The 26,007-nt window shown below is 40.2% G+C and overlaps 1 protein-coding gene across 1 annotated transcript in view; it reads right to left on the bottom strand.

The window, feature by feature from the left end:
- Nucleotides 1–26,007, bottom strand: part of NLRP14 (NLR family pyrin domain containing 14) — a 46,167-nt gene that overhangs the window by 3,819 nt on the left and 16,341 nt on the right. Inside the window, exons 5-10 of the mRNA XM_066253822.1 lie at nucleotides 23,484–23,645; nucleotides 20,088–20,255; nucleotides 19,315–19,485; nucleotides 18,709–18,879; nucleotides 15,753–15,923; nucleotides 13,600–13,770 (exon numbers count right to left, since the gene is read on the bottom strand). Coding sequence (XP_066109919.1) covers nucleotides 13,600–13,770; nucleotides 15,753–15,923; nucleotides 18,709–18,879; nucleotides 19,315–19,485; nucleotides 20,088–20,255; nucleotides 23,484–23,645 — 1,014 coding nt within the window. The remainder of the gene's footprint in view (nucleotides 1–13,599; nucleotides 13,771–15,752; nucleotides 15,924–18,708; nucleotides 18,880–19,314; nucleotides 19,486–20,087; nucleotides 20,256–23,483; nucleotides 23,646–26,007) is intronic.

The following is a 26,007-nucleotide window of genomic DNA, read 5'->3' as shown; positions in this document are numbered from 1 at the left end:
CCCTGCCCAGCCCACAGAGCCGGGGCTTGTGAAAACAGCTCCGCCAGCAGGGGCCGGGTGAAAGCCCAGGAACAGGCTGAGACCCGGAGACCCATGGCTGAGTGTGGTTGTGTGGCCCCACCTAGGCCACAGAGACAGGGCTTGCTGCCGCACAGCTATACCCGCAGGGGCAGGGCGGAAGTCCGGGAACAGGCAGACACCCGTGGCTGAGCATAGGTCCACAGCCCTGCCCATGGTGCCAAGGCTTGCGGCTCCCTGGTGCGGAGCGCAGCCCCAACTGCAGGGGCTGGGCGAAGGACAAGGCTGGTGGAGGCTTGTAGACCCGGGCACGTGAACACAGCCCCTCCATCTTAGAACAACAATAGATGGACATAACAAACATCTAAATAAAAAGATAGCAAGTATAAAAAAGGACATTGAAATAATAAAAAAGAATCAGTCAGAAATGACAAATACAATATCAGAAATGAAGACCACAATATAAGAAATTAAAAGCAGGAAGGATGAAGCTGAGGATCGAATCAGCAAGTTAGAGGACAAGATAAACAAAGGCACAGAAGCAGAGCAGCAAATGGAAAAGAGACTCAAAAAGTCTGAGGAGGCCCTGGCCGGTTGGCTCAGCGGTAGAGCATCGGCCTGGCGTGTGGGGGACCCAGGTTCGATTCCCGGCCAGGGCACATAGGAGAAGCACCCATTTGCTTCTCCACCCTCACCCCCTCCTTCCTCTCTGTCTCTCTCTTCCCCTCCCGCAGCCAAGGCTCCATTGGAGCAAAGATGGCCAGGGCGCTGGGGATGGCTCCTTGGCCTCTGCCCCAGGTGCTAGAGTGGCTCTGGTCGCGGCAGAGCGATGCCCCGGAGGGGCAGAGCATCGCCCCCTGGTGGGCAGAGCGTAGCCCCTGGTGGGCGTGCCGGGTGGATCCCGGTTGGGCGCATGCGGGAGTCTGTCTGACTGTCTCTCCCCATTTCCAGCTTCAGAAAAATACAAAAATAAAAATAAAAATAAAAATAAAAAGTCTGAGGAAACACTAAGCTCTGTGACAACATGAAGAAAAATAACATCCATATCATAGGGGTTCCTGAAGAAGAATAGAAAGCAACCAAATGGCACCGTGATTGGCCCACCATGAAAGCTGGAATGCCCACTAGTGGATAGGAGGAAACAGGTTGGTCAGCACTGCAAAAGTGGGCAGTTTTTATAAAAAGGTTTGCTATCATGGGGATAGAAACCTTGTTCAACCCAATTATAGCTGAAAACTTCCTTAATTGATGCAGGGAAAAGTCACACAAGTTCAAGAAGCACAGAGAATTCCATTAAAGAGAAACCCAAAGAAATCTACATCAAGACACATCATAATTAAAATATCAAGCTAAGAGATAAAGAGAAAATATTAAAAGCTGCTAGAGAAAAAAAGGCTATCACCTACAAAGGAGCCCACATAAGGATGACATCCGACTTCTCAACAAAAACACTTGAGGCCAGAAGGGAATGGCACGAAATACTCAAAGTAATGCAGAACAAGAGCCTATAACCAAGACTACTTTATCCAGCAAGGTTATCTTTTAAAATTAAAGGAGCAATAGAAAGCTTCCAAGAAAAAAAACATCAAGGAATCTATTACAACCCAACCAATGCTGCAAGAAATGTTAAGGGGCCTGCTGTAAACAGATCAAAGGGGGAAAAGAATAAGCAAAAGAGGAATACAGCTTTAAAGAATAAAATGGCAATAAACAACTACAAATCAATAATAACCTTAAATGTAAATGTATTAAATGATCCAATCAAAAGACACAGGGTAGCTGCATGGATAAGAAAACAGAACCCATATATGATATATGCTGTCTACAAGAGACATGCCTTAAAACAAAAGATGCACATAGACTGAAGGTAAAATGATGGAAAAAAAATATTTCATGCAAATGGAATTAAAAAAAAGGCTGGAGTAGCAATACTTCTATCAGACAAAATAGATTTTAAAGCAAAGGCTATAGTAAGAGATAAAGGAGGTCACTACATAATGATAAAGGGAGCAAACAGGAAAATATAACCGTTATAAATATCTACGCACCTAATATAGGAGCACCTAAATATATAAAGCAGACTTTAATGGATATAAAGGGCGAGATCAATAGCAATACTATAATAGTAGGGGATTTCAATACCCCAGGAACATCACTAGATATATCCTCAAGAAAGAAAATTAACAAAGAAACAACAGACCTAAAGGACACACTAGATCAATTGGATTTAATAGATATCTTCAGAACCTTTCACCCTAAAGCAGCAGAATACACATGCTTTTCAAATGCTCATGGTACATTCTCTAGGATAGACCACATCTTAGGGCACAAAAGCGGTCTCAACAAATTTAAAAGATTGAAATCATATCAGACATTTTCTCTGATCACAATGGCATGAAACTAGAAATCAACCACAACAGAAAAACTGAAAAATACTCAAACACATATTGTCAATAGAAACTAAATACCATGTTATTAAATAATGAATGGGTTAACAATGAGATCAAAGAAGAAATAAAAAATTCCTACAAATGAATGATAATGAGCATACATCAACTCAAAATTTATGGGACAGAGCAAAAGCAGTCCTGAGAGGGAAGTTCATAGCATTAAAGGCATAACTTAAGAAGCTAGAAAAAACTCAAATAAACAACTACACCCTGCCTCTAAAAGAACTAGAAAAAGAACAGCAAGTAAAGCCCAGAGGTAGTAGAAGAAAGGAAATAATAAAGATCAGAGCAGAAATAAATGACATAGAGGCTAAAGAAACAATACAGAGGATCAATGAAACTAGGAGCTAGTTCTTTCAAAAGGTAAACAAGATTGATGAACCTTTAACCAGACTCACCAAGAAAAAAAGAGAGAAGACTCAAATAAAATTAGAAATGAGAGTGGAGAAATAACAACTGACACAGCAGAAATACAAAGGAATGTAAGAAAATACCATGAAGAACCATATGCCAAAAACTTAGACAACCTAGGTGAAATGAACAAATTCTTTGAAACATATAATCTTCCAAAAATTAATATGGAAGAATCAGAAAACCTAAACAGACCGATTACAACAAATGAGATAGAAACAGTTATCAAAAAACTCCCAACAAAGAAAAGTCCTGGGCCTGATGGCTTCACAAGTGAATTCTACCAAATATTCAAAGAAGAACTAACTCCTATCCTTCTCAAACTATTTCAAAAAATTCAAGAGGAAGGAAGACTTCCAAGCTCCTTTTATGAGGCGAGCATAATTTTGATTCCAGGCAAAGACAACACAAAGAAAGAAAATTATAGGCCAATATCCCTGATGAATTTAGATGTTAAAATCCTCAACAAAATATTAGCAAACCGGATCCAGCAATATATGAAAAAAAATCAGACATCATGATCAAATGGGATTTATTCTATGGAGGACAATGCTGGTACAATATTTGCAAATCAATCAATGTGATTCATCACACAAACAAAAGGAAGGAGAAAAACCACATGATAATTTCAATAGATGCAGAAAAAGCATTTGATAAAATCCAGCACTCATTCATGATCAAAACTCTCAGCAAAGTGGGAATACAGGGAACATACCTCAACATGATAAAGGCCATCTATGACAAACCCACAGCCAACATCATACTCAATGGCCAAAAATTAAAATCAATCCCCTTAAGATCAGGAACAAGGCAGAGGTGCCCCCTTTCACCACTCTTATTCAACATAGTTCTGGAAGTCCTAGTCACAGCAATCAGACAAGAAGAAGAAATAAAAGGCATCCAAATTCGAAAAAGAAGTAAAACGGTCATTATTTGCAGATGATATGATATTATATATAGAAAACCCTAAAGTCTCAGTCAAAAAACTACTGGACCTGATAAATGAATTCAGCAAGGTGGCAGGATATAAAGTTAATACTTAGAAATCAGAGGCATTTATATACACCAACAATGAACTGTCAAAGAAATTAAGGAAACAATCCCCTTCACTATTGCAACCAAAAAAAAACAGTACCTAGGAGTAAATTTAACCAAGGAGATTAAAGACTTGTACTCAGAAAATTATAAAACATTGATAAAAGAAATCAAGGAAGATACAAACAAATGGAAGCATATACCATGCTCATTGTTAGGAAGAATAAACATCATTAAAATGTCTATAATACTCAAAGCAATTTATATATTCAGTGCAATACCAATTAAAATACCAATGACACACTTCAAAGATATAGAACACATATTCCAAAAATTTATATCGAACCAAAAAAGAACACAAATAGCCTCAGCAATCTTGCAAAGGAAGAATAAAGTGGAAGGTATCACTTCCTCATATCAAGTTATACTATAAGGCCATTATACTCAAAACAGCCTGGTACTGGCATAAGAACAGGCATATAGATCAATGGAACAGAATATAGAACCCAGAAATAAACACACACCTTTATGGACAACTGATGTTTGACAAAGGAGGTAAGAGAATACAGTGGAGTAAAGACAGCTTCTTTACCAAATGATGTTGGGAAAATTGGACAGCTACTTGCAATAAAATGAAAATAGACCACCAACTTACACCATTCACAAAAATGAACTCAAAATGGATAAAAACTTAAATGTAAGTCGTAAAACCATAAGCATCTTAGAAGAAAACATAGGCAGTAAGCTCTCTGACATTTCTCACAGCAATATATTTGCCGATTTGTCTCCATAGGCAAGTGAAATAAAAGACAGGATAAACAAATGGGACTATATCAAACTAAAAAGCTTTTGCACAGTTTAAGACAATAAGAACAGAATAAAAAGACAAACTACACAATGGGAGAACATATTCGACAATATGTCTGATAAGAAGTGGTTTAATAACCAAAATTTATAAAGAACTTGTAAAACTCAACACCAGGAAGACAAACAATCCAATCAAAAAATGGGCAAAAGAAATGAATAGACACTTCTCCAAAGAGGACATACAGATGTCCAATAGACATATGAAAAAATGCTCAACATCACTAATCATTAGAGAAATGCAAATTAAAACCACAGTGAGATATCACCTCACACCAGTCAGAATGGTGCTCATCAAGAAAACAACACAGAATAAGTGCTGGCGAGGATATGGAGAAAAGGGAACCCTCCTGCACTGCTGGTGGGAATGCAGACTGGTGCAGCCACTGTGGAAAACAATATGGAGATTTCTCAAAAAATTAAAAATCGATCTGCCTTTGACCCAGCTACCCCACTTTTAGGAATATACCCCAAGAACACCATAGCACTGTTTCAAAAGAAGAAATGCACCCCCATGTTTATGGCAGCATTGTTCACAATAGCGAAAATCTGGAAACAGTCCAAGTGTCCGTCAGTGGACTAGTGGATTAAAAAGCTTTGGTACATATATACTATGGAATACTACTCAGCCATAAGAAATGATGATATCGGCCTGACCAGGCGGTGGCGCAGTGGATAGAGTGTTGGACTGGGATGCGAAAGACCCAGGTTTGAGACCCCGAGGTCGCCAGCTTGAGTGAGGGCTCATTTGGTTTGAGCAAAAGCTCACCAGCTTGAGCCCAAGGTCTCTGGCTCAAGCAAGGGGTTACTCAGTCTGCTGAAGGCCCACGGTTAAGGCATGTATGAGAAAGCAATCAATGAACAATTAAGGTGTTGCAACGCACAAAGAAAAACTAATGATTGATGCTTCTCATCTCTCTGTTTCCTGTCTGGCTGTCCCTGTCTATCCCTCTCTCTGACTCTCTCTCTGTCTCTGTAAAAAAAAAAAAAAATTATGATATCGGATCATTTACAACAACATGGATGGACCTTGATAACATTATACTGAGTGAAATAAGTAAATCAGATAAAACTAAGAACTATATGATTCCATACATAGGTGGGACATAAAAATGAGAGTCACAGACATGGACAAGAGGGTGGTGGTTTACAGGGGGGGTGGCTGAGGGAGGGTAGGTTCACAAAGAAAACCAGATAGAAGGTGACAGTAGACAATTTGACTTTGGGTGATGGGTATGCAACATAATCAAATGTCAAAATAACCTGGTTTATGGCAGCATTATTTATAATAGCGAAGATCTGGAAACAGCCTAAGTGCCCATCAGAGGATGAGTGGATTAAAAAGCTGTGATATATATATACAATGGAAAACTATAGGGCCATGAAAAAGAAGGAAATCTTAACTTTTGCGACTACATGGATGGACCTGGAAACTATTATGTTAAGTGAAATAAGCCAGGTAGAGAAAGAAAAATATCATATAACCTCAGTCATTTGAGGAATCCAATGAACAAAGTGAACTGAGGAACAGAATTGAGACAGAGGAGAGGTCAAAGGGACCAGAGGAAAAGAGAACAGAGGGAAAGGGGATGATAGGATGGGATAAACCTGAAGGAAAGGGGGGAGGGTATTTTGGGGAGGGGGACAAGGGAGATGTTGAGGGGAATATGGGGGAGGGGCGATGCATTCAGGGCAACACTAGAATCTATGTAAACACAATCAATTAAAATCAGTTAAAATAAGGCCCTGGCCGGTTGGCTCAGCAGTAGAGCATCGGCCTGGCGTGCGGGGGACCCAGGTTCGATTCCCGGCCAGGGCACATAGGAGAAGCGCCCATTTGCTTCTCCACCCCGCCCCCTCCTTCCTCTCTGTCTCTCTCTTCCCCTCCCGCAGCCGAGGCTCCATTGGAGCAAAGATGGCCCGGGAGCTGGGGATGGCTCCTTGGCCTCTGCCCCAGGCGCTAGAGTGGCTTTGGTCGCGGCAGAGTGACGCCCCGGAGGGGCAGAGTATCGTCCCCTGGTGGGCAGAGCGCAGCCCCTGGTGGGCATGCCGGGTGGATCCCAGTTGGGCGCATGCGGGAGTCTGTCTGACTGTCTCTCCCCGTTTCCAGCTTCAGAAAAATACAAAAAAAAAAAAAATCGGTTAAAATATAAAATAATCCATGAGTCAGGCCCTGGCCATTTGACTCAGCAGTAGAGTGTCGGCCTGGTATGTGGGAGTTCTGGGTTCAATTTCTGGTCAGGGCACACAGGAGAAGCAACCATCTGCTTCTCCACTCCTCCACTTCCCCTTCTCTCTTTTTCTGTCTCCTACCCTCCCGCAGCAATTTGGCCCCAGAGCTTGCCAGGTGGACCCTTGGGGCAATGCAGGAGTCCAGTTCTGCCTCCTTGCCTCCTGCCTATCACTTAATAAAAAAAAATTAATAAACTAAAATAACCAATTAGTTAAAGAGTTAAAATACTCAACTGCAAAAGGCAGTTAAGTATTTTAGACTCAAAAAAGTAACACATAATATCAAAACTTGAAGGATGGAGTGACTTTTGGTGATGGTTATACAACATATTCAACAGTCCAAATGCTATAGAAATGTTTACCTGAAACCTATGTATTCTTATTGATCAATGTCACCCTGTTAATTTTCTAAATTACAAAAAATTAATTTAAAAAAATTTAAAAAGTAAGAAGGATGAAGTTAATGCAGTGATTTAAAGGCAAATCATAACCATAAATTTGTGTTGGAAAAGAAGAAATATATATGAACTAAGCATCCAACTTAAGAATTTAGAAAAAGAATGGTAAAATAAATTCAACCAAAATAGAAGAAAAGAAATAAGTAATTAATGAAGTATCACTAGAGATATAGATCACTAGAGATAATTTATAAATTAAGCAGATAATAGTATTAAGACACTTGCCAATAAGTTTTAAAATTTAAATGAACACTTGACCAGGCGCAGTGGAGAGAGCATCAGCCTGGGATGCTGAGGACACAGGTTCAAAGCCCCAAGACGGCTGGCCTGAGTGCAGGCTCACCAGCCTGAGCACAGGGCCGCTGGCTGGAGCACAGAATTACAGACATAACTCCATGGTCACTGGCTTAAGACCAAAGGTCGCTGGCTTGAGCAAGGGGTCACTGGCTCAGCTGTAGCCCCCTCCTCCCCCCATCAAGGCACATATGAGAAAGCAATCAATGAACAACTAAGGTGCTGCAATAAGAATTGATGCTTCTCATCTTTCTTCCTGTCTCGCTAAAAATTTTTTTTAGATAAACAGATAAAAGCATAGGAATACTATTACCAAGATTGCTCAATAAGAGAAAATCTACATAATGTATAATTATTTTAAAAGTTAAATCAAAAGTAAGAAAAGTGAGCACACAAAGGAAACTTCAGATCATACAGCTTCATCAGAAATTTCTACAAAGCTCATAAAAAAGTAATTCCAATCTTACACAATCATATGCCAAAACACACACCTGACGAGTTAAATTTTAAAATCTAAGTCTGACAAAATTTGCAAGAGTCACCCTTATACACTGGCAGTGGTAGAATTAATTGGTACAATCCTCTTGACAATATCTGATAAGTTTGAAAACATATTCCCTCATGATATAACAAGTCTATTCCTAATTATTTACCTTAGATAAATGTGTGTGCATGTGCCTCAGAATTTAAGTATTAAAATATTTATAACAACACGAAGTCATAAATGAAAATAACTCAAAGTCCACCTACGATAGAATGGTTATTACAGATTTTGGTGTGGTCACCTATCAAAATCTTTTTTAAGATTTTATTTTTTGATTTTTAGAGAGAGAAGACTGAGAGAGAGGCAGCAGAAGAGTGGGAAGCATCAACTTGTTGCTTCTCATATGTGCTTAACCTGACAAGCCCGGAGTTTCAAACCGGCAACCTCAGCATTCCAGGTTGACGCTTTATCCACTGCACCACCACAGGTCAGGCCAAAGATGTTTTACAGCAATAAAAATAAATTAACTACAGCTACCTGAAGCAACTGGTTGACTCTTACCATCATAACATTGACAGTATAGAATACATAAAGTATCATTCCATGTATATACAGTTCAAAATCAGGCAAAATTCAACTATATTTATAGTTTAAGATTACATACACTCATGGGTCAGTGTAAAAGAAAACAAGTAAATGACTGCCATACAGTCAGGATAATGGCTGCTTCTTGGGGAGGAGGGAAGAAGTTGTGATTTTGAAAGAATGACTGAGGGGAATTTAGTTGGGAAAACTCAAATTTCCTGGCTTGGGTGAGGTTACACCTACTTTTATTTTTAAAATAATTAGTTTTATTCACTTTTCTGTATTTATTTTATATTTCATAATGAAATTGTTTAAGATATGATGTGGCAGAGCTTAAAAGTAACAGAAGAGAAACATAAAAATGAAAGTCATGTTAGAAGTGGGCAAGTGTACTTCCACAACTTCTGAATGACTCGAATGACTGCTTGGCTGTGTTCCTAGTATTTTGGTCATCCTTCCTCTGAGAGTTTCCAAGAGAGTCCATTGCCTGCTAGGATTGAAACTAGTTGTAGAAAAGTCTGAAACGATCAGATTATTCTCCTTCAATGTCCTTATTTGTTAAAAAAAATACTTATATTTTGGCCTAGATGTCCAGGTCCAATAATTTGTCCTGTGTTAACTTTTCTTTATTAATATTTTTTTGGGGGAAATGGCATGCTTTTAAAATCTGTAGATTATGCTCTTTGGGGGTAGGGTTTCCTATCTTTAATTTTTGCTTATCTATTTTCCCAATTTTTCTTCAAGATCACTAATTACGCTTATGTTGGATCTCTTGTCAGTATTTCTTATCTGTAATTTTCTTTAATCTTTTAAAACTCATTCTTCTGTTGCTTGATATTTTCTAATCCATCCTACATATTCCTAAGTGCATTTTTAGCCGTTGTAAAAATGCTGAAAAGTATTTTTAACACAGAAGGGCACTAAAGGGTAAGAATCCACTGGTTTCAGACTTTTCTACAATTAGTTTCAATACTAGCAAGCAGTTGACCCTCTGGAAAACTCTGAAGAAAGATGACTAAAATACTAAATACACAACCAAGCAGTCATTCAAGTTGATAGTGGGAAAAAAAGACATTAGCAGATATGAAATAACCAAGGAGTACAGCAACCATGTTCTCTATTTTGAGGAAACAGTGGGTCAAGAGTCAAGGTATTCAATGAACATTCCATGGTCTCTGCAAGCATCTGGTATTGCTGAGATTTGGAATGGCCCCTCAAAATTAAATAAAAAAGATTTCCTTTTTTTTTTTTTTTTTTAGAGAGAGAGGGAGAGAGTAAGGGGGACAGCAGGCAGGGACAGAGAAAGGAAGTGAGAGAGATAAGAAGCATCAACTCATAGTTCTCATAGTTGCAACACCTTAGTTGTTCACCGAGTCAAAAAGATTTCTAACTACCTCCCTCATTAACTATAGGTTTATATATCTTAGCAGGGCAGTTTGGTCACTAAATGCAACTATTTCTTGAAATGGTTCATGTCTTTTTGGCCTCCTCCTGGTTAATAATTATAGGATGACAGTGAGAGAAGGTTATATAAAACTATTTTGAAATTTCAGGATTGCATCCGGACCATTCCTGGGCACAGTGCTTTTCCTTCCCGAGCAGTAACTCCAGGTCAGCCTGATTGGTATACCCTCCAGGTGGCTAGCCAGCAAGCAAGAACCTTTGGTGTTTAAACTACTCAGTTCGGATGCCTGGATTCTCTTTTGGATTGGCTAGGCCTTAGATCATGATGATAATGATCATTTGGTTGAGAACAATACTAGACAAGAACTAAGGTGTAGCGTATAATGGCTTTCTGTAAATACTGTAAAATTACTTTTCTCTCTTCCACCTGATCCCTCTGGACTGAGGGTCAGGTCCAAGTGGGGGATGATTAGAGAAAGAGTGAAGTTGTGCACATTGGGACAGGACACACTGACTTCATGGCTTGGGGGAGAGTAGCAATACCAATACATGGGAAAGGACACCTTAGAACCTGAGAGGGGCAAGGACTGGGGAGAACCATTAAGATTCTCTTTTTCACAATAATGGGTCCAACAATGCTCCCTGGAAAAATAATGATATGATCTGTGTTTAGTCAAGCAGCAACAGTTATGGCTAGCATGTTGTCCACATGCTATGAAAACAGAAAATGTAATGTAGACATGGCAGACATTAGCTATTCTGCTGTGTTTCAGACTGTTGGTAGCAGCCCCCAAATGTGGACCCCTCCATTTGTTTACAAACACAACAAGTACAACTTGTTTTGATCTGACCAATACAAAAATCATCAGCTTCCCGATGCCAGAACAGCCTGGGTTAGGCCATGTATGGCAAACAAAACAGCTGTGACTACTCAGCAACACTATCTACCTGACAGCCCCAAATCCATGTAGTGGTGACCCAAGTAAATATAACAAATTACACACTGCAGTGACGAGGGCCACATCACCCACTGAATGTCTCTTTAATGGGGATGGGATTGTGGTCCATATTCTGCCATTCTGCCCCCTTTATATACTGTCAATGACAGCAAGATCAGCAGGTCATTCTACACTCCCTTCTATGAGCTGTAATGCGTAAAAAGCCTTATTGTTCCTCCCTGGGTCTAACTCAATTGGCTGAGTCTAGGACGCCAGGTGCATAGTTGAAGCCAATACTGCAATTTGGCCTCCTCCTATGCTTGGACTTCTGTTGATAGTAGTTTTAATTAAATGGTGTATCAGACAAATTGAACAAACTTGGTCCTATCCTCTGTTGGTCTGATTAATCACAGTGGCCAATGGAATGCTACATCCTTGTGAAAATACATCAGAAGCCAAGACTGTATTATATAGAAAAAAGGAGTGCATATTGTTGGAAAACCTTCTATGGGTCTTTCAGCCTCTTACATTTTTGCTGACAAAAATGCAAGACCCTGACAAGTTTTTACCCGGGCCTTTTCCTAGGATGTGTGTGCAATGCGCAGCCTTGAGGGATGAGGCAATATCTCCCCTTCTAGGACAAAGAACAGGCTTGCTCACTGCTTGCCATAAAATGGCGTGTTCCCAAACTCAATGTTCCTCTCTTGGAGTGCAACCTATTGCATGGGCAGTATCTACCAGGCCCTTCACAATGACCCTGTGGACTTAAGGAACAAGGGAACTGACATAAACATGCTCAATGTTTGTGCAGCTACACTGGGAGTAATACAGTCCTCTGTCTCCGACAGGATTCTATGTCTCCTGCCAGCACCCATGAGACAGGAACAGATTAACTTATTAGGTGATAAGTAGGATAAAATTAAATTTCAGACCCAACAGTTACAACATCAGCATTGCGGTGATAAAAATATATAAACAATCAATGGAAGCACAGGGAAAAGTAACACTTTCTTGGAAGGTTCAGAGAGACATATCACAGTGGGGCTTCCCGCATGTAAAGCAAAATTTTTGACCCGGAAGTCAGTAATTCATGCGGTATGAGTAAAAATGTACTCTCCAATATTAGTACAAGATTAAAAAATATAGGCCCTGGCTGGTTGGCTCAGTGGTAGAGCGTCGGCCTGGCGTGCAGAAGTCCCGGGTTCAATTCCCGGCCAGGGCACACAGGAGAAGTGCCCATCTGCTTCTCCACCCCTCCCCCTCTCCTTCCTCTCTGTCTCTCTCTTCCCCTCCCGCAGCTGAGGCTCCATTGGAGCAAAGATGGCCCGGGCACTGGGGATGGCTCCTCGGCCTCTGCCCCAGGCGCTAGAGTGGCTCTGGTCGCAACAGAGCGACGCCCCAGAGGGGCAGAGCATTGCCCCCTGGTGGGCAGAGTGTCGCCCCCTGGTGGGCGTGCTGGGTGGATCCCGGTCGGGCGCATGCAGGAGTCTGTCTGTCTGTCTCTCCCCATTTCCAGCTTCAGAAAAATACAGAAAAAAAAAAGATTAAAAAATATATAAACAGTATCTGAACATAAGTATTCAGAACATAGGATTAGATTTTATTAGATTACAAACTCCTTGAGAGCATCAACAGCATTTTTCTAGATAGAAGATGATTAGTAAAATCTCCCAATTTAATAAGAATAATTATTATAAGGCCAGATGGGATATCTGGAGGATGACAGAATGTGAAAAACCTAAATTAAATATCATTTATTTAATACTTAGCCTGTCCAAGGCACTAAGAAGAATGCAAAGAACTGTGAACTATGGCTTCTTTTTGTTTGTTTTTCTGGAATGCAAAGAACTGTGAACTATGGCTTCTTTTTGTTTGTTTTTCTGAAGTTAGAAGCGGGAAGGCAGTCAGACAGACTCCTGTATGCGATCCCGACTGCAATCCACCCAGCATGCCCACCAGGGGGCGATGCTCTGCTCATCTGGGGAATTGTTCTGCTGCGGCCGGAGCCATTCTAGCATCTGAGGCGGAGGCCATGGAGCCATGCTCAGTGCCTGGGTCAACTTTGCTCCAATGGAACCTTGGCTGCGGGAGGGGAAGAGAGAGACAGAGAGGAAGGAGAGGGGGAGGGGTGGAGAAGCAGATGGGTGCTTCTCTTGTGTGCCCTGACCGGGAATCAAACCCAGGACTTCCACACGCCGGGCCGACACTTTACCGTTGAGCCAATCAGCCAGGGCCTGAACTATGGCTTCTATACTAACAACATGTAATACATATTGATCCATATATTTGAAATTCAGATTCTCATTTCTGTGGGTAACTTCCTTTTAACCCCATTTATATTCCATCCTCTCACCATATATTAAATTTCTTCTAGTTATTCTAGCCACCAAATAACTATAATTTTCCTAATGGAAAACTAAACTCACCCAAGCCTCTGAATATTACAGTTTGGCTGTCTCAAAGTTTCACACAGAATTTTAACTCCATAGTCCTGCAAGTCATTGTTCCCAAGGTCCAGGCTCCGCAGGTTTGGGTTGTTCAGAACAGCAGAAGCCAGATCCAGACAACATGCACTAGTGAGAACACAACCCATCAATCTGCAAGAAATACAAAAGAACAATGAGATGTTTAGTTGTGAGGCTTAGTTTATTCCTGGGAGAGATGTCCAGGTATCTGAGCCTTTGTTCTCACCCTTTTCTATCTATAATCCAGAATGCACATAGGAGGGTCTAAAATTACCAATAGAAACATGGGATTTCCTAATAAGCAGGAAAAAAAAGTAGGTGAAACTGCTTTCTCCCACAAACAGGTTGTTATATGTCAAGCGTCCCAAATCAAGGATATTAACACTTATTCTTACCAATCCTAAAAAAAATACTATAAACTTTCCCAAGGAACCCACTGATGTCTATACTTTCAGTTTCTAATACATTTTTTATATAAAAACACTTTCTAGGACTCTATCTCAAAGTGTTATCTCCAAAGAATCAAGAAGTTACATATAAAAAGATATTTCTCTTGTATCTTTTGTAGGGCATTCTGATCTCAAGCATTCTTTCCCTCTTTTGCCCCCACCCTATTCTTCAATCATACAATCTATTATTCTTCAAATATACCACATTTATCCTGATTCCCCTTCTCTCTCCTCTTTCCCTCTGCCTAGGATATAACAAAATCCTCTTCATTTGTCAAGCCTAAGATGACTCATATCTCCTGTCGCATTCCTTGCTCCTTGAAACTTTTGTCATATCCCTATAACAAAATACGGAATAGATCAGAATTGGTATTTATTTCCCTACTATCAGCATTTTGCAAGTTACTGAAGGACAAGAACATCACCTTAGTAATAACCTTTAGTCCCCTCAGCATCTAGCTCATGTTTGTTGTAAACATAGGCTGAGAGAACAGGCGTGGCCTACAGAGACTATGGAGGGAGCTAAGAAAGCACCAGCAATGCTACAGAGAGAAACTGGGTGAAGCAAATATCTTGTATATATAGGTCACACAGAAATTATGTCTCTCTAGCTGAAATAAAGACATTAGATTTTATGATAATATCCCCATTAAGTAAAATTTTGTCCTCCAATTGAATAATAATCCAGGAAACTTCAGAGAATCACCTTGTAACTCATATCCTATACATTTTCCTAAAGGAAGTACCAATGCTTATTGGACCCAACAGTTCAATCACTTAGTATTGACAGATTTGACAATTAACTATTAAACTCATTTGGAAATTTGGTTATCAAGAGTCAGTGCAGGCAAAGCAGACACCTCGGGGTATACCAGCAATCTTGAATTTGTGGTTTTAAAACAACAATGCTGGGGTGAGACCCTTAATGACTCATCTAGGCTACTAGTCAGTCCCATGGGAGGCCCTACTGGGAAAGTGAGCTGAGATTGCTAAGTGACACCTATATCTTGCTTCAGTCCAGCTAAAATATTTATATAATGAAATATTAAATACTGTGCAGCCATTAAAAATAATCATTAAGGTGACTGTATATATTTAATTGAGTTTCTGAAATAGTATCATGTGAAAAGGCAACCTCAAAGTCACATCTACACAATAATCCCGATTACACATACCCACACCATGCATAGGTATATATACCTATTTACAGGGTAAGAGAGAACGTAATTAGAATAAACACGGTTGCTATTAAAGAATGATTGGATTGTTGGATATTTTTAAAAATTCCCTTCCCAGTTCCTTTAAAAGTCAACCAAATTCTAAAACTGGATTTAAGAAAGTAAAACTAGTAGAGCTCAATTTCGGCTTCATGGATGTAAAGGACACACAATAGAGTCACTGGGGCACAAACGAAGGAAAAATATAGTGTCTACAGTGCAGCCTACTGGCTCTGGTGCTCCTTACCAATGGGAAGTTGACTGTAATTACTGTATTAACCATTTAAGAAAAACCTGATGACCAGACTTCCCCAGCTAGTCTCAGGCGGAAGAGGAAAGAGGGAATTGTTTTCTCTGATAGATACTCAGCTCTCCACCTTTTTTCCCATCCCTCCCCTGCCTCCACAGTAGTTAAAGCTACATAAAAACCAAGGTCAAAGAGACCTACTCCAGGTCCTGAAGGTTACAGCCTGGAAGCCGCAAGACATCACACAGATGCTTCACTCCATCATCCTGCAGCCAGTTTGAGCCCAAATCCAGATGTGTCAGGCTCTTGTTGCTTAGGAGAGAAGATGACAGATGTTCACCGCTAACTGAAGTGAAATGGCAACGTCTCAGCCTACAGGAAGAACAAGGTGAGGAAAAATGGAATCATTGCTCTACTGCCTGGAGATTTGTATCTTTGAAAAGAGTTCATGTTATGATCCCTGTCTACCTGCCAACACTCCACCTCAGGTTACATAGCCTCTTCCCTCATTGCCTCTTTGTTTGTCTCATTTGGAAAACACAGGTTTGAAACCAAATTGGGTTATAAACTGGATTCCTGTTCTTCAGAATTCTCATTATTATATATAAAATGTTAACCTCTTTACCTTGTATGTAAATATAGTACCCTGTTGCAGAAGAAGCTACATGGAGGAGAGCAGTCATGTGGAGTAGAATGGGAATAATAATAGAGTAAGTACTTTTTGTACATAATAAAGTGGCATTTCCAATTAGTAGGGAAATAATATATTCTCCCATAAATGATGTGGGACAAAAGACCTGACATGGGGAAAAACAGAGGCAGACTTAATGGCGGGTGCACCGGGCATGCACCCTGAGCCCCAACTTCTTTTTTTTTTTATTTTTTTTTGTATTTTTCTGAAGCTGGAAATGGGGAGGCAGTCTGACAACTCCTGCATGTGCCCAACCAGGATCCACCCGGCATGCCCACCAGGGGGCGATGCTCTGCCCATCTGGGGCATCACTCTACTGCAATCAGAGCCATTCCAGCACCCGAGGCAGAGGCCACAGAGCCATCTTCAGCGCCCGGAGCCCCCACTTCTGAAGGGCCCCACAAAACCCCAACTTTACACTTTTTTCTAATAACACCAAGTTTAGTTTCATGTGTGCAACTTTAACATTAATAGTACATAATATTTTTTTATTTATTTAAAAATATGGTTAACATGTATTTTTATTTTCCCTGTCTCTCTCTCTTTTTTTAAGGGGCCCAATATTTTCTTCTGCGCCAGGGACCTCAACTGACCTTAATATGCCTCTGGGGAAAAATAAGTTTAAAACTTATAACAAAGTTAATTTGAAATAATTTAACATTTAAATGGTAAAAAGTAAACCATAATGAGTATAAGTCATTTTTTTTAAAGAAAGGTATTTCCTATTATGACAAAACTAGAAGTCATGAGGGGGAAGATAATTAGACTTCACAAAAGTCTGTATTTTTTTTTTTTGTATTTTTCTGAAGGTAGAAACGGGGAGAGACAGTCAGACAGACTCCTGCATGTGCCCGACCGGGATCCACCTGGCACGCCCACCAGGGGGCGATGCTCTGCCCACCAGGGGGTGATGCTCTGCCCCTCCGGGGGGTCGCTCTGCCACGACCAGAGCCACTCTAGCGCCTGGGGCAGAGGCCAAGCAGCCATCCCCAGCGCCCAGGCCATCCTTGCTCCAATGGAGCCTCAGCTGTGGGAGGGAGGGGAAGAGAGAGACAGAGAGGAAGGAGAGGGGGAGGGGTGGAGAAGCAGATGGGCGCTTCTCCTGTGTGCCCTGGCCGGGAATCGAACCCGGGACTTTTACACGCCAGGCCGATGCTCTACCACTAAAGTCTGTATTCAAACTTCTATATTCTAAAATATTCTAAAAATGACCAAAAAGGAAATTAGATATACAACAAGATGCACGGTAAATTTTTTACAATACGTAAAATATAATAGTAATAGTGTATATGTGATATCAGTAACCATAGTATGTAACATAGATAAAGAAAATGATCCAGAAGAAAACTGAACCTATGAAGAGAAATTCATAGATTAAGGGTCAAAAACATTAAAAAAATATGCTCAACATCAAATGCTTTTTAAACTTATTTTCAATTATCTAATTAACACTGATCAAAAAGATTGTAAGGCCTTAGCTGGTGGCTCAGTGGTAGAGTTTCTGCCTGGCGTGCAGATGTCTTGGGTTTGGTTCCCCACTAGGGCACACAGGAGAAAGCAACCATCTACTTCTCTACTGCCCTGCTCCTGCTTCTCTCTCTCTCTCTCTCTCTCTTTTCCTCCCCTCCTGCAGCCAAGGCTCGATTGAGGGAGTTGCCCCAGGCGCTGAGGATGGCTCCATGGCCTCCGCCTCAGGCGCTAAAAAAAATGGCTCCAGTTGCAACGGAGCAATGCCCCAGATGGGCAGAACATCGCCCCCTAGTGGGCTTTGCCAGGTGGATCCTAGTCTGGGCACATGCAGAAGTGTGTTTCTACCTCCCCTCCTCTCACTAAAATTAAAAAAAAAAAAGATTGTAGATACCCTGTGGAGATATCAAAGTGCAGGCCCCTAGCCTGCTGAGGAAATATAAACAAACTATCTGGAGGCAATTTAACCATATATGACAAATAAAAATTTCGGCTAAGTCAATTCCGTGTCTAGGAAATTCTCTAATAGCAACTAACAGAATAATCACAGCATGATCCAGCCATACCATGGCATGCTGCATTTCTGTTTAACGGTATCCCTACATATTTACCTGTTCTGAGCCTAGAATATGAAGTTGGATAGGTAGACTTTAGTCCTGAATTCATCATTTTCTTGTGAGCATTTGGCAAGCTGCAAAATCTTTCTAACTAAGCCTCACGTTCCTCACCTGTTCAATGAGGCACTTAGAACTCAGGTTGCCAATTTCACACCGACAGGTACTTTCGTGCAGGTTAAAAAAATTTAGCCCAAGGCCCAGAACACAGTAAGGACAAAATAAATGGCAGTTATTAATATCATCCTTCTCATCCTCTTCATTATCATTACAACCAACAGTAGGGCGAAAGGAAGAGACAGAGTATGTTCATATTATTTGCCCATTTTAAACATATTTCAAAATGCACATTGTATTAGAAAGCTGAAAACTAGTAGAAACTTACACCAGGCTCCGCAGAGTGCACTGTGGATGTTTCAAGACATCACTCATAAGCTTTACTCCACCATCTCCCAAGATGTTGTCTGCCAAGCACAAATGTGTCAGCCTTTTATTGCCAATGAGAGCCAAAGAGAGATCCTCACAACCAGCTGCCGTGAGGCCACAGCTCTCCAAGCTGAAGGAGAAACACAGATGGGAAGAGATCAGTCCAATCCAAGTTCATGTTTCTCTTCTCCTTCACTGGGAAGTTAAGTTAGTTGTTACAACCCCTACACCTCAACCATAGACTTAACCTCATCAAAGTGACTTCAATTTTGGATTCCATTTCAGCTATGTACAGGGTGTAACAAAACAAAAAATAGGAGGGGAGAGTAGAAGCCTAGAAAAAAATGAAAATAAAAAGTCAATCAGGCAGAGAAAAGTATCTAAAAGTCAAGTACAAGAGGAAGGGCAGTAGAGGGAGAAAAGGAGGAGGTCACCCATGATGGAGAAATGAACTGACTACTGTCACGACCCGGGCAGTTTGCCCACTCAGATCATATGTAAGCCATGTAAGACTCAACAACAACAGCAACAACAAAAAAAACACAGAAAAACCAGAAAGACTCACGACAGTCTCTCTAGGTGACACTTTGGATGTCTTAAGGCTTCACACAACAGCTCCACTCCGTCATCCAATAGATGATTGGTTGACAGATTCAGAAATACGAGGCTCTGGCTTCTGACAAGAGTCTTAGAGACATTCAGACAACAAAGTGTAGTCAGGTTGCAGGATTCCAAGCTAGAAAACAATACAGAAAAACAGAAATGACTTCCTCAGGGAAGAAATATAACCACGGCTCACTCAGCCAGAGCGTTAGGTCATGTGAATCTGGGTCTTTGGGCCCTTTTCTTAAAATCCAGCATGCCTACATAGAAAGAGAGCTGTTTAACTCAATCACAAGGCTCTGGTAGAGAGAGTTAGGATGGGGAGGGTACAAAGCTTGTGTTTTCCATCCCCACATCCCATCTCCCTATGAAAATATGAAATCATTCAAGAATATTTTTAAATGGTCATCCTTTTTCAACCTAGGAGGAATGTCCTCTAGCGACAATATGGAAGAAGGCAGGCTGAAGGAGAGCTGCATCCTTGCGCTCTGACTCTGGAACAGCTGGGCAGAATACTAGGGGCACACAGAGAACTGCACAATAAGGGGACTTCAGGGGGGAAAAGAAAGTGTTAAGAGTCCTATCTGGAGGAAATCAGCCTGCATTACTGATCCCCGCTCTACCATATCATGAAGGTAAATTTAATTTAGCCCCATGACCAGCAATTCCAGGCTGGAAGGCTGTATTTGGACAAAATTCTCAATTGTAATAAAAACAAAAAAAATTATGACTTACCCCAGACTCTGTAGTTTACAAACTGGGTGTTTCAGGGCTTCACATAATGACTTTACTCCACTGTCCCCTATATCGCTTCCTTTCAGGTCGAGATGCAGCAGATTTGGGTTATGTGTCAAGGAACTAGCAATATTCTGACAACCATCAGGGAAAGAGAGAAACCTCAACCTTCAGAAGAAAAATATGCCAGAAGGATTAGGAAATCATCTGTCCCCGGTTAAACACCTTTCTTTGCAAACCCATCTCTTAATACACTGCTCACAAAAATTAAGGGATCAGGGAACATGCAGATACTCCAGTACTTTCAGCCTTTTGTATAGCACTGTTTCACCAATGAAATAAAAGTTGGTTTTGTATCTCATTTGCATAATCAAACAACTTTCTTTGACTTGTCGTTTGCTTTTCTGGTGTTCTTGTTTAATAAAATGCTTTTTTTATTGCTTCATATTTATTTTGAAATATCCTCTAATTTTTGTGAGCAGTATATTATCTACATATTCCTGCCATCTCTTATCTCACACGGGGTTTCTCGTATTTCAGGTCAGGTCATAAATCCAAGTTTCAGAATGTTGCTTAGAAAAACAACTGGATTACAATTTAGGTGTCTGTTATATCCTGACAACTAATACTCTTGACTTTTTTTGACCTTGAAGGAAAGGAATAAAGAAGGTAATAACATCAGGAAAAGTAGAAGAGGAGTTTTTGAACTCTCAACCCCAGAATGACTATCAAAAGTTTTTGGGACTATTCCAAATACTTCAATTACAACATTAATTCACAATATTTAATCCTTTAACCCAAGGTAAGTTTACTGTTATTATCAACTGTGCATCATTAGCAAAACACATTATTGCAAAATATGTCCTATCATAAGCAAAATATGAAGGATTAAATCACCTATTTTTCTTCCATTTTTCTATCTCCTAACTCAGTCAACTATTAGCTATGGCTTATTCTTCTGTAGTGCCTCTGCTAGCCCCAAATTCCCAGCATGTTCATTCACACTGCTCACTAATTGTTCAAAACCTCTCTCTGAAATATCACCTCTCCTCCCTTTGCCCACTAGTTACCCTTCACTTTCATACTCCTTCCAGCCAAGCACAAGAAAATAAAGCTTTTACCCATTTCAGGCACTAACCATCACCATCTAATAAAAGTGCCTAATGTACTCACTAAATATGAAATTAAAAGTACAGCCTCACATGTTAGGGAAGCAGGACATGAGTAAGTAAAGCCACACCACAGCTGTCTCCATGGTGTCACATTGCCCCTCCCCCCAGGGACCTTCGAATTCTAAAAGAGGAAGCTATTTAATCCAAAAGAAGGCATCAGCAATTGTTAGGATTTATATTGATGACAATTCATTGAAGGGACAATGTGAGAAGATATTTGGGGGTGAGCAAAAAGGACCTCCAAGGACCCCTTCATCATAACATACATGCAATTTCCTACTAAATCTACATGCAAGTCCAAACCTAATCTAGTTACTTGAAATCTAAGGTCAAATCTCTCTAAAAACACTGAAATTCGAAGGGAAATACTTAAAGGGTAGCTTGTTAACCCCGAAAAGAACATTAATTTTCAGTGCTAATGGAAACAAGTATCTATCATTTGTTCAACATTCAGTACATATCACTGAACACCAATTAGACCTTGAATGTATGGGCACTGACTGCAGAGGGCAACAGGATCAGTTCCAGCTCCCAGGAAAACCAGAGGGCAAGAAGGAGACATTAAACAAGCAAACATAAAAAAAGTGGTAGTGTATCTAGAATCAAATTAAGAGAAAAAATAACAACTGAAACAGCAAATGTTGGCAAGGATGAGGAGAGTTAGAACTTTCACATATTGCTGGTAGAACTATGAAATGGTACAACTACTCTGAAGACCTGGTTGGCAATTTCTTAAAAACGTGACGCCCTGGCCAGTTGGCTAAGTGCACAGAGCATTGGCCTGGCATATGGATGTCCCAGGTTCAATTTCTGGTCAGGGTACACAAAAGAAGTGAGCATCTGCTTCTCCCCCTTCTTTCCCTCTTCCCCTCCCACAGCCAGTGGCTCTATTGGTTTGAGTCTCAGGCACTAAAAATAGCTTAGTTGATTCAAGCATCAGCCCAAGATGGGGTTGCCAAGTAGATCCCTATAGGTGTGCATGCTGGATTCTGTCCCACTATCTCCCCACCTCTCACTAAAAAAGTTAAAAAGTTGAGCATCCACCTATGAACTAGCAATTCCATTATTAGGTATTTGCCCAAGAGATGAAAATACATGTAAAAAAAATAGATTTGTACAAAACTATTCACAGCAGCCTTATTCATAGTAGTTAAAAATAAGAAATAGCCCAGGGGTCTATTTACAAGAGAATGAATAAGCCTATCATACAGTGGAATGGTAATCAGCAATAAAAAGAAACTATTGAAACATGCAACAAAATGGATGAATTGTGAAAAACAAAATTGTTGAGCAAAAGATGAACACAAAATATGTATACTGTATAAATAATTCCAAATGATTTCCAGGAAAAAGCTAACCTGTAGTGACAGAGGTTGCCTTAGGAACTGATAGCAGGGGTATAAGAAAGCTTCCTGAGGTGGGGGAATTATTCTGTCTTATTTTCAGTATTGGTTACCAGGTGTATGCAATTATCAAAATTCAATGTAGAGGCCCTGACCAGTTGGCTCAGCAGTAGAGCATCAGCCAGGCATGTGGAAGTCCTGGGTAAGATTCCCGGCCAGGGCACACAGGAGAAGTGCCCATCTGCTTCTCCACTCTTCCCCCTCTCCTTTCTCTTTATCTCTCTCTTCCCCTCCTGCAGCCAAGGCTCCATTGGAGTGAAGTTGGCCCGGGTGCTGAGGATGGCTCCATGGCCCCCGCCTCAGGTGCTAAAATGGCTCTGGTTGCAACACCCAGATGGGCAGAGCATCATCCCCTAGTGGGATTTCTGGGTGGATCCCAGTCGGGCACATGTGGGAGTCTGTCTTTCTGCCTTCCTGCTTCTCACTTCAGAAAAAAACAAAAACAAAGCTCAATGTACTGAACACTTAATATCTGCATTTTATTGAACATAAATTATTCTTCAATAAATAATTAAAAAGAAAAAAACAGTATGTTCCAGAACTTATCTTTGAAAATGCTTGTTGACCTGCCAAGAATGCCTTACCTCTGTGTTCTTCTTCATCAAGAAAATTCCTAATTGAGCCTCAAAAACCCATGTCAACACTACTATGCTTTGTGCAATCTTTCCCAGAATAAGTTAGTTATGCTTCCACATTTCTAGAAGTTTCCACTGTTCATATTCTTAGAGCACTTTACACAGTAAATTTCAAGTATTTGTTTACTGTTGGTCTCCCCTAATAAGAAATTGGGACTTAATTAAATGTTCTCATGCGAGACTTACAACAGTTTTTGTAGTTTACAGTTTGGGTGCCTTAGTTCTTGATAAAACATCTTCATTGCTAATTCATCAAGGTTGCTATGATTCAGGTCCAACTCTCTTAAGTCTTCATTTGTATGAAGCACAGAACAGAGATCTTGCCAGCAGTGATAAGCTTCTCTTTGCCTAAATAGTTGGGTAAAGAAAAGATCAATGAATTTATTTATATTTCAGCCCGGGCAACTCTCAGAAGATGGTGGTGGTGGGGGAATAAGTAGTGAGAGCATCCAGCGCAGGTCTGATGCAGGCACAGTCGACCAGGAAGTCATCCTCTTGGCATTCCAGAGGCTTTATTTGCCCAATAGCTTCCCTCAACATACCCCATCAACGTAGAAAATAAAAAACAGACAGACTCCACTTGGGAGGGAGAGGCTCAAGAATGACAAGAGAGAAGTCTTCAAATACCTAAGGAGCCAATATCAAGAAGAAAAATAAAATATGTCCACAAAGAATAAAATTAGGAACAGCAGATAGACATCAGAGAAGCACAAGTTTGAGCCCCTGTCCTGCCATTTAGTAGCTATACTACTTTAAGCAAGTCACATTAATTCTATGAGCTCAGAGTTTTCTTCGTCTATAAAACGGAAACGCCATCTCCCCTCACAGGATTGTGAGAATTCAACAGTCAATTTTAGTTGTACCCAAAAGCACTGTAAATTTTAAAATGCTCTATACAATACTTTAATTATTAACCATACTATCAACAAGCTCATGATAAGCAAGTAAAACAAGGAATAAAAGAGAAGACAAACTAGTGATTACAAGCACAAGCTCTATAACAGGATAGCTCTGAGTCCCAACTCTGCCATTCACTAAACTGGGTTATTCTGGCAACATCACTAACCTACGTGAGCTTCATCTTCTTTGTCTTAGAAAATGAACACAGTGGTATTTACTTCTTAGAATTACTGTGAAGATTCAGTAGTACAAGCTATAGAAAATGACTAGCAAATGGTTCACCTTGTAAATGCTCCTACCATGGAGTAGCTATCTATCTATATTAAAAAATATATAAATTCAGTATGTTGCCTTATACATACTAGCTACTGTAGGTCCTTATAGGTTCGTTGGGTGGTGTTCTGTAAAATTAGACTGATGATAAGGGACAGATTAACAAAGGAAAAGCATAAAAATTTTGTTAGAATGTGCATACACATGGGAGAAACTCAGGCTAAGTCAATGGAGTGGTTAGAATTTGAGGTCTACATACCTAATTTACTAGGAAGAAGGCAGAGGGAGAAAGGGCACTTATGGAAAAACAAATGACTTTTTGGAAAGATAAATAGGCCTGTAGGAGACTAGACAGGAGACATGACAGGTTGTGACAATGTCTGTCTGGGTGTAGGGCCAACTTCTGTCTCCAAGAAGAGATGATAGTTGCTCCTGGAGGAGTTAATGATAGTTGAATACTTTTGGAAGCCTGCTTTTAGGCAGATAAACAATTTCAGAAACTCAAATGTCTTCAGTTCAAAATAAATCTTATGTAAAAGTGGCACTTTTTGGAGTGACATATCCTGATCCCCTTCATTATTCAATAAACATTGATTTCCCCCATACCTTAAATTGGAACAGATGACATTGCTAAGTCATGGCCTCTACATCATCTGAGGTCTTAAATTTGAGAATACTAGGCAATAAATTATTCAAACATTCAAGTGTTTATTTACTACACCAAATATGATGAATAAAATGGTGAATACGATAGAAATCCTGCTCTTAAGTTTACAATATAGTTAGGTTGTAGAAGAGACTGGGGTGACCCATAGAGTCTCTTTTAAAATACTGGGTTCTCAGACTCTTTTTTTTTATTTTAACAATGCCAACTCTAGTATTAGGTACCACTACAACAGAAGTGGGGAGAAGACAGCACAAAGTCTGACTATATTGTGTCCAGAATGCCTTCCTAACATTAATTAGGCATAAAAATACATTCTAATGCCCTGGGTTCGATCATATCTACCTCAAATAGAACTATAAAATCAGAATCAAGAAAACTGATTGAAGGAGATTTTTTCACAACTTCCCAAGGACAGTCAAGTGAGGGTCACAGCATTGCAGCCTACAATTCCTAGTACCATAGTTCAGAGAGAAGTGAACTGTACTCTCAGAAGAGGAATGCTGCGACAGTATGTAACAGCAATGAGACAGCTTGTATAAAGGGGGAAATCCAAGGACTCAGAAGCATGACTTCCTTCAAGTTACATACCTTCCTGGTACCTCAGTTTTTTATAAGTAAAATGGAAATATAAGCAGCCATCTAAGATATTTAAGGGACTAAATGAGTTGGAACTTAGACTATACGGTATGTGTGAAGCAAATGTTAGCTACTATTTAATGTGCACTTAAATCAATGACTGTACACTTACTTTCTAGATAAACTTCCCTGAATCTGTTTTGTAATCTTAAAAATAAATTGAAATATGATTTTTGACCAGCCTTAAATCGGACATAATCAATATCCTATGACCTCAATTCATTTTAGTTAGAT

This window comes from Saccopteryx bilineata, chromosome 1 (assembly GCF_036850765.1).
Source record: "Saccopteryx bilineata isolate mSacBil1 chromosome 1, mSacBil1_pri_phased_curated, whole genome shotgun sequence".
NCBI lineage: Eukaryota > Metazoa > Chordata > Mammalia > Chiroptera > Emballonuridae > Saccopteryx > Saccopteryx bilineata.
Note: the sequence above shows the minus strand (reverse complement) of the source record. Positions and strands in the feature narration are given on the sequence as shown.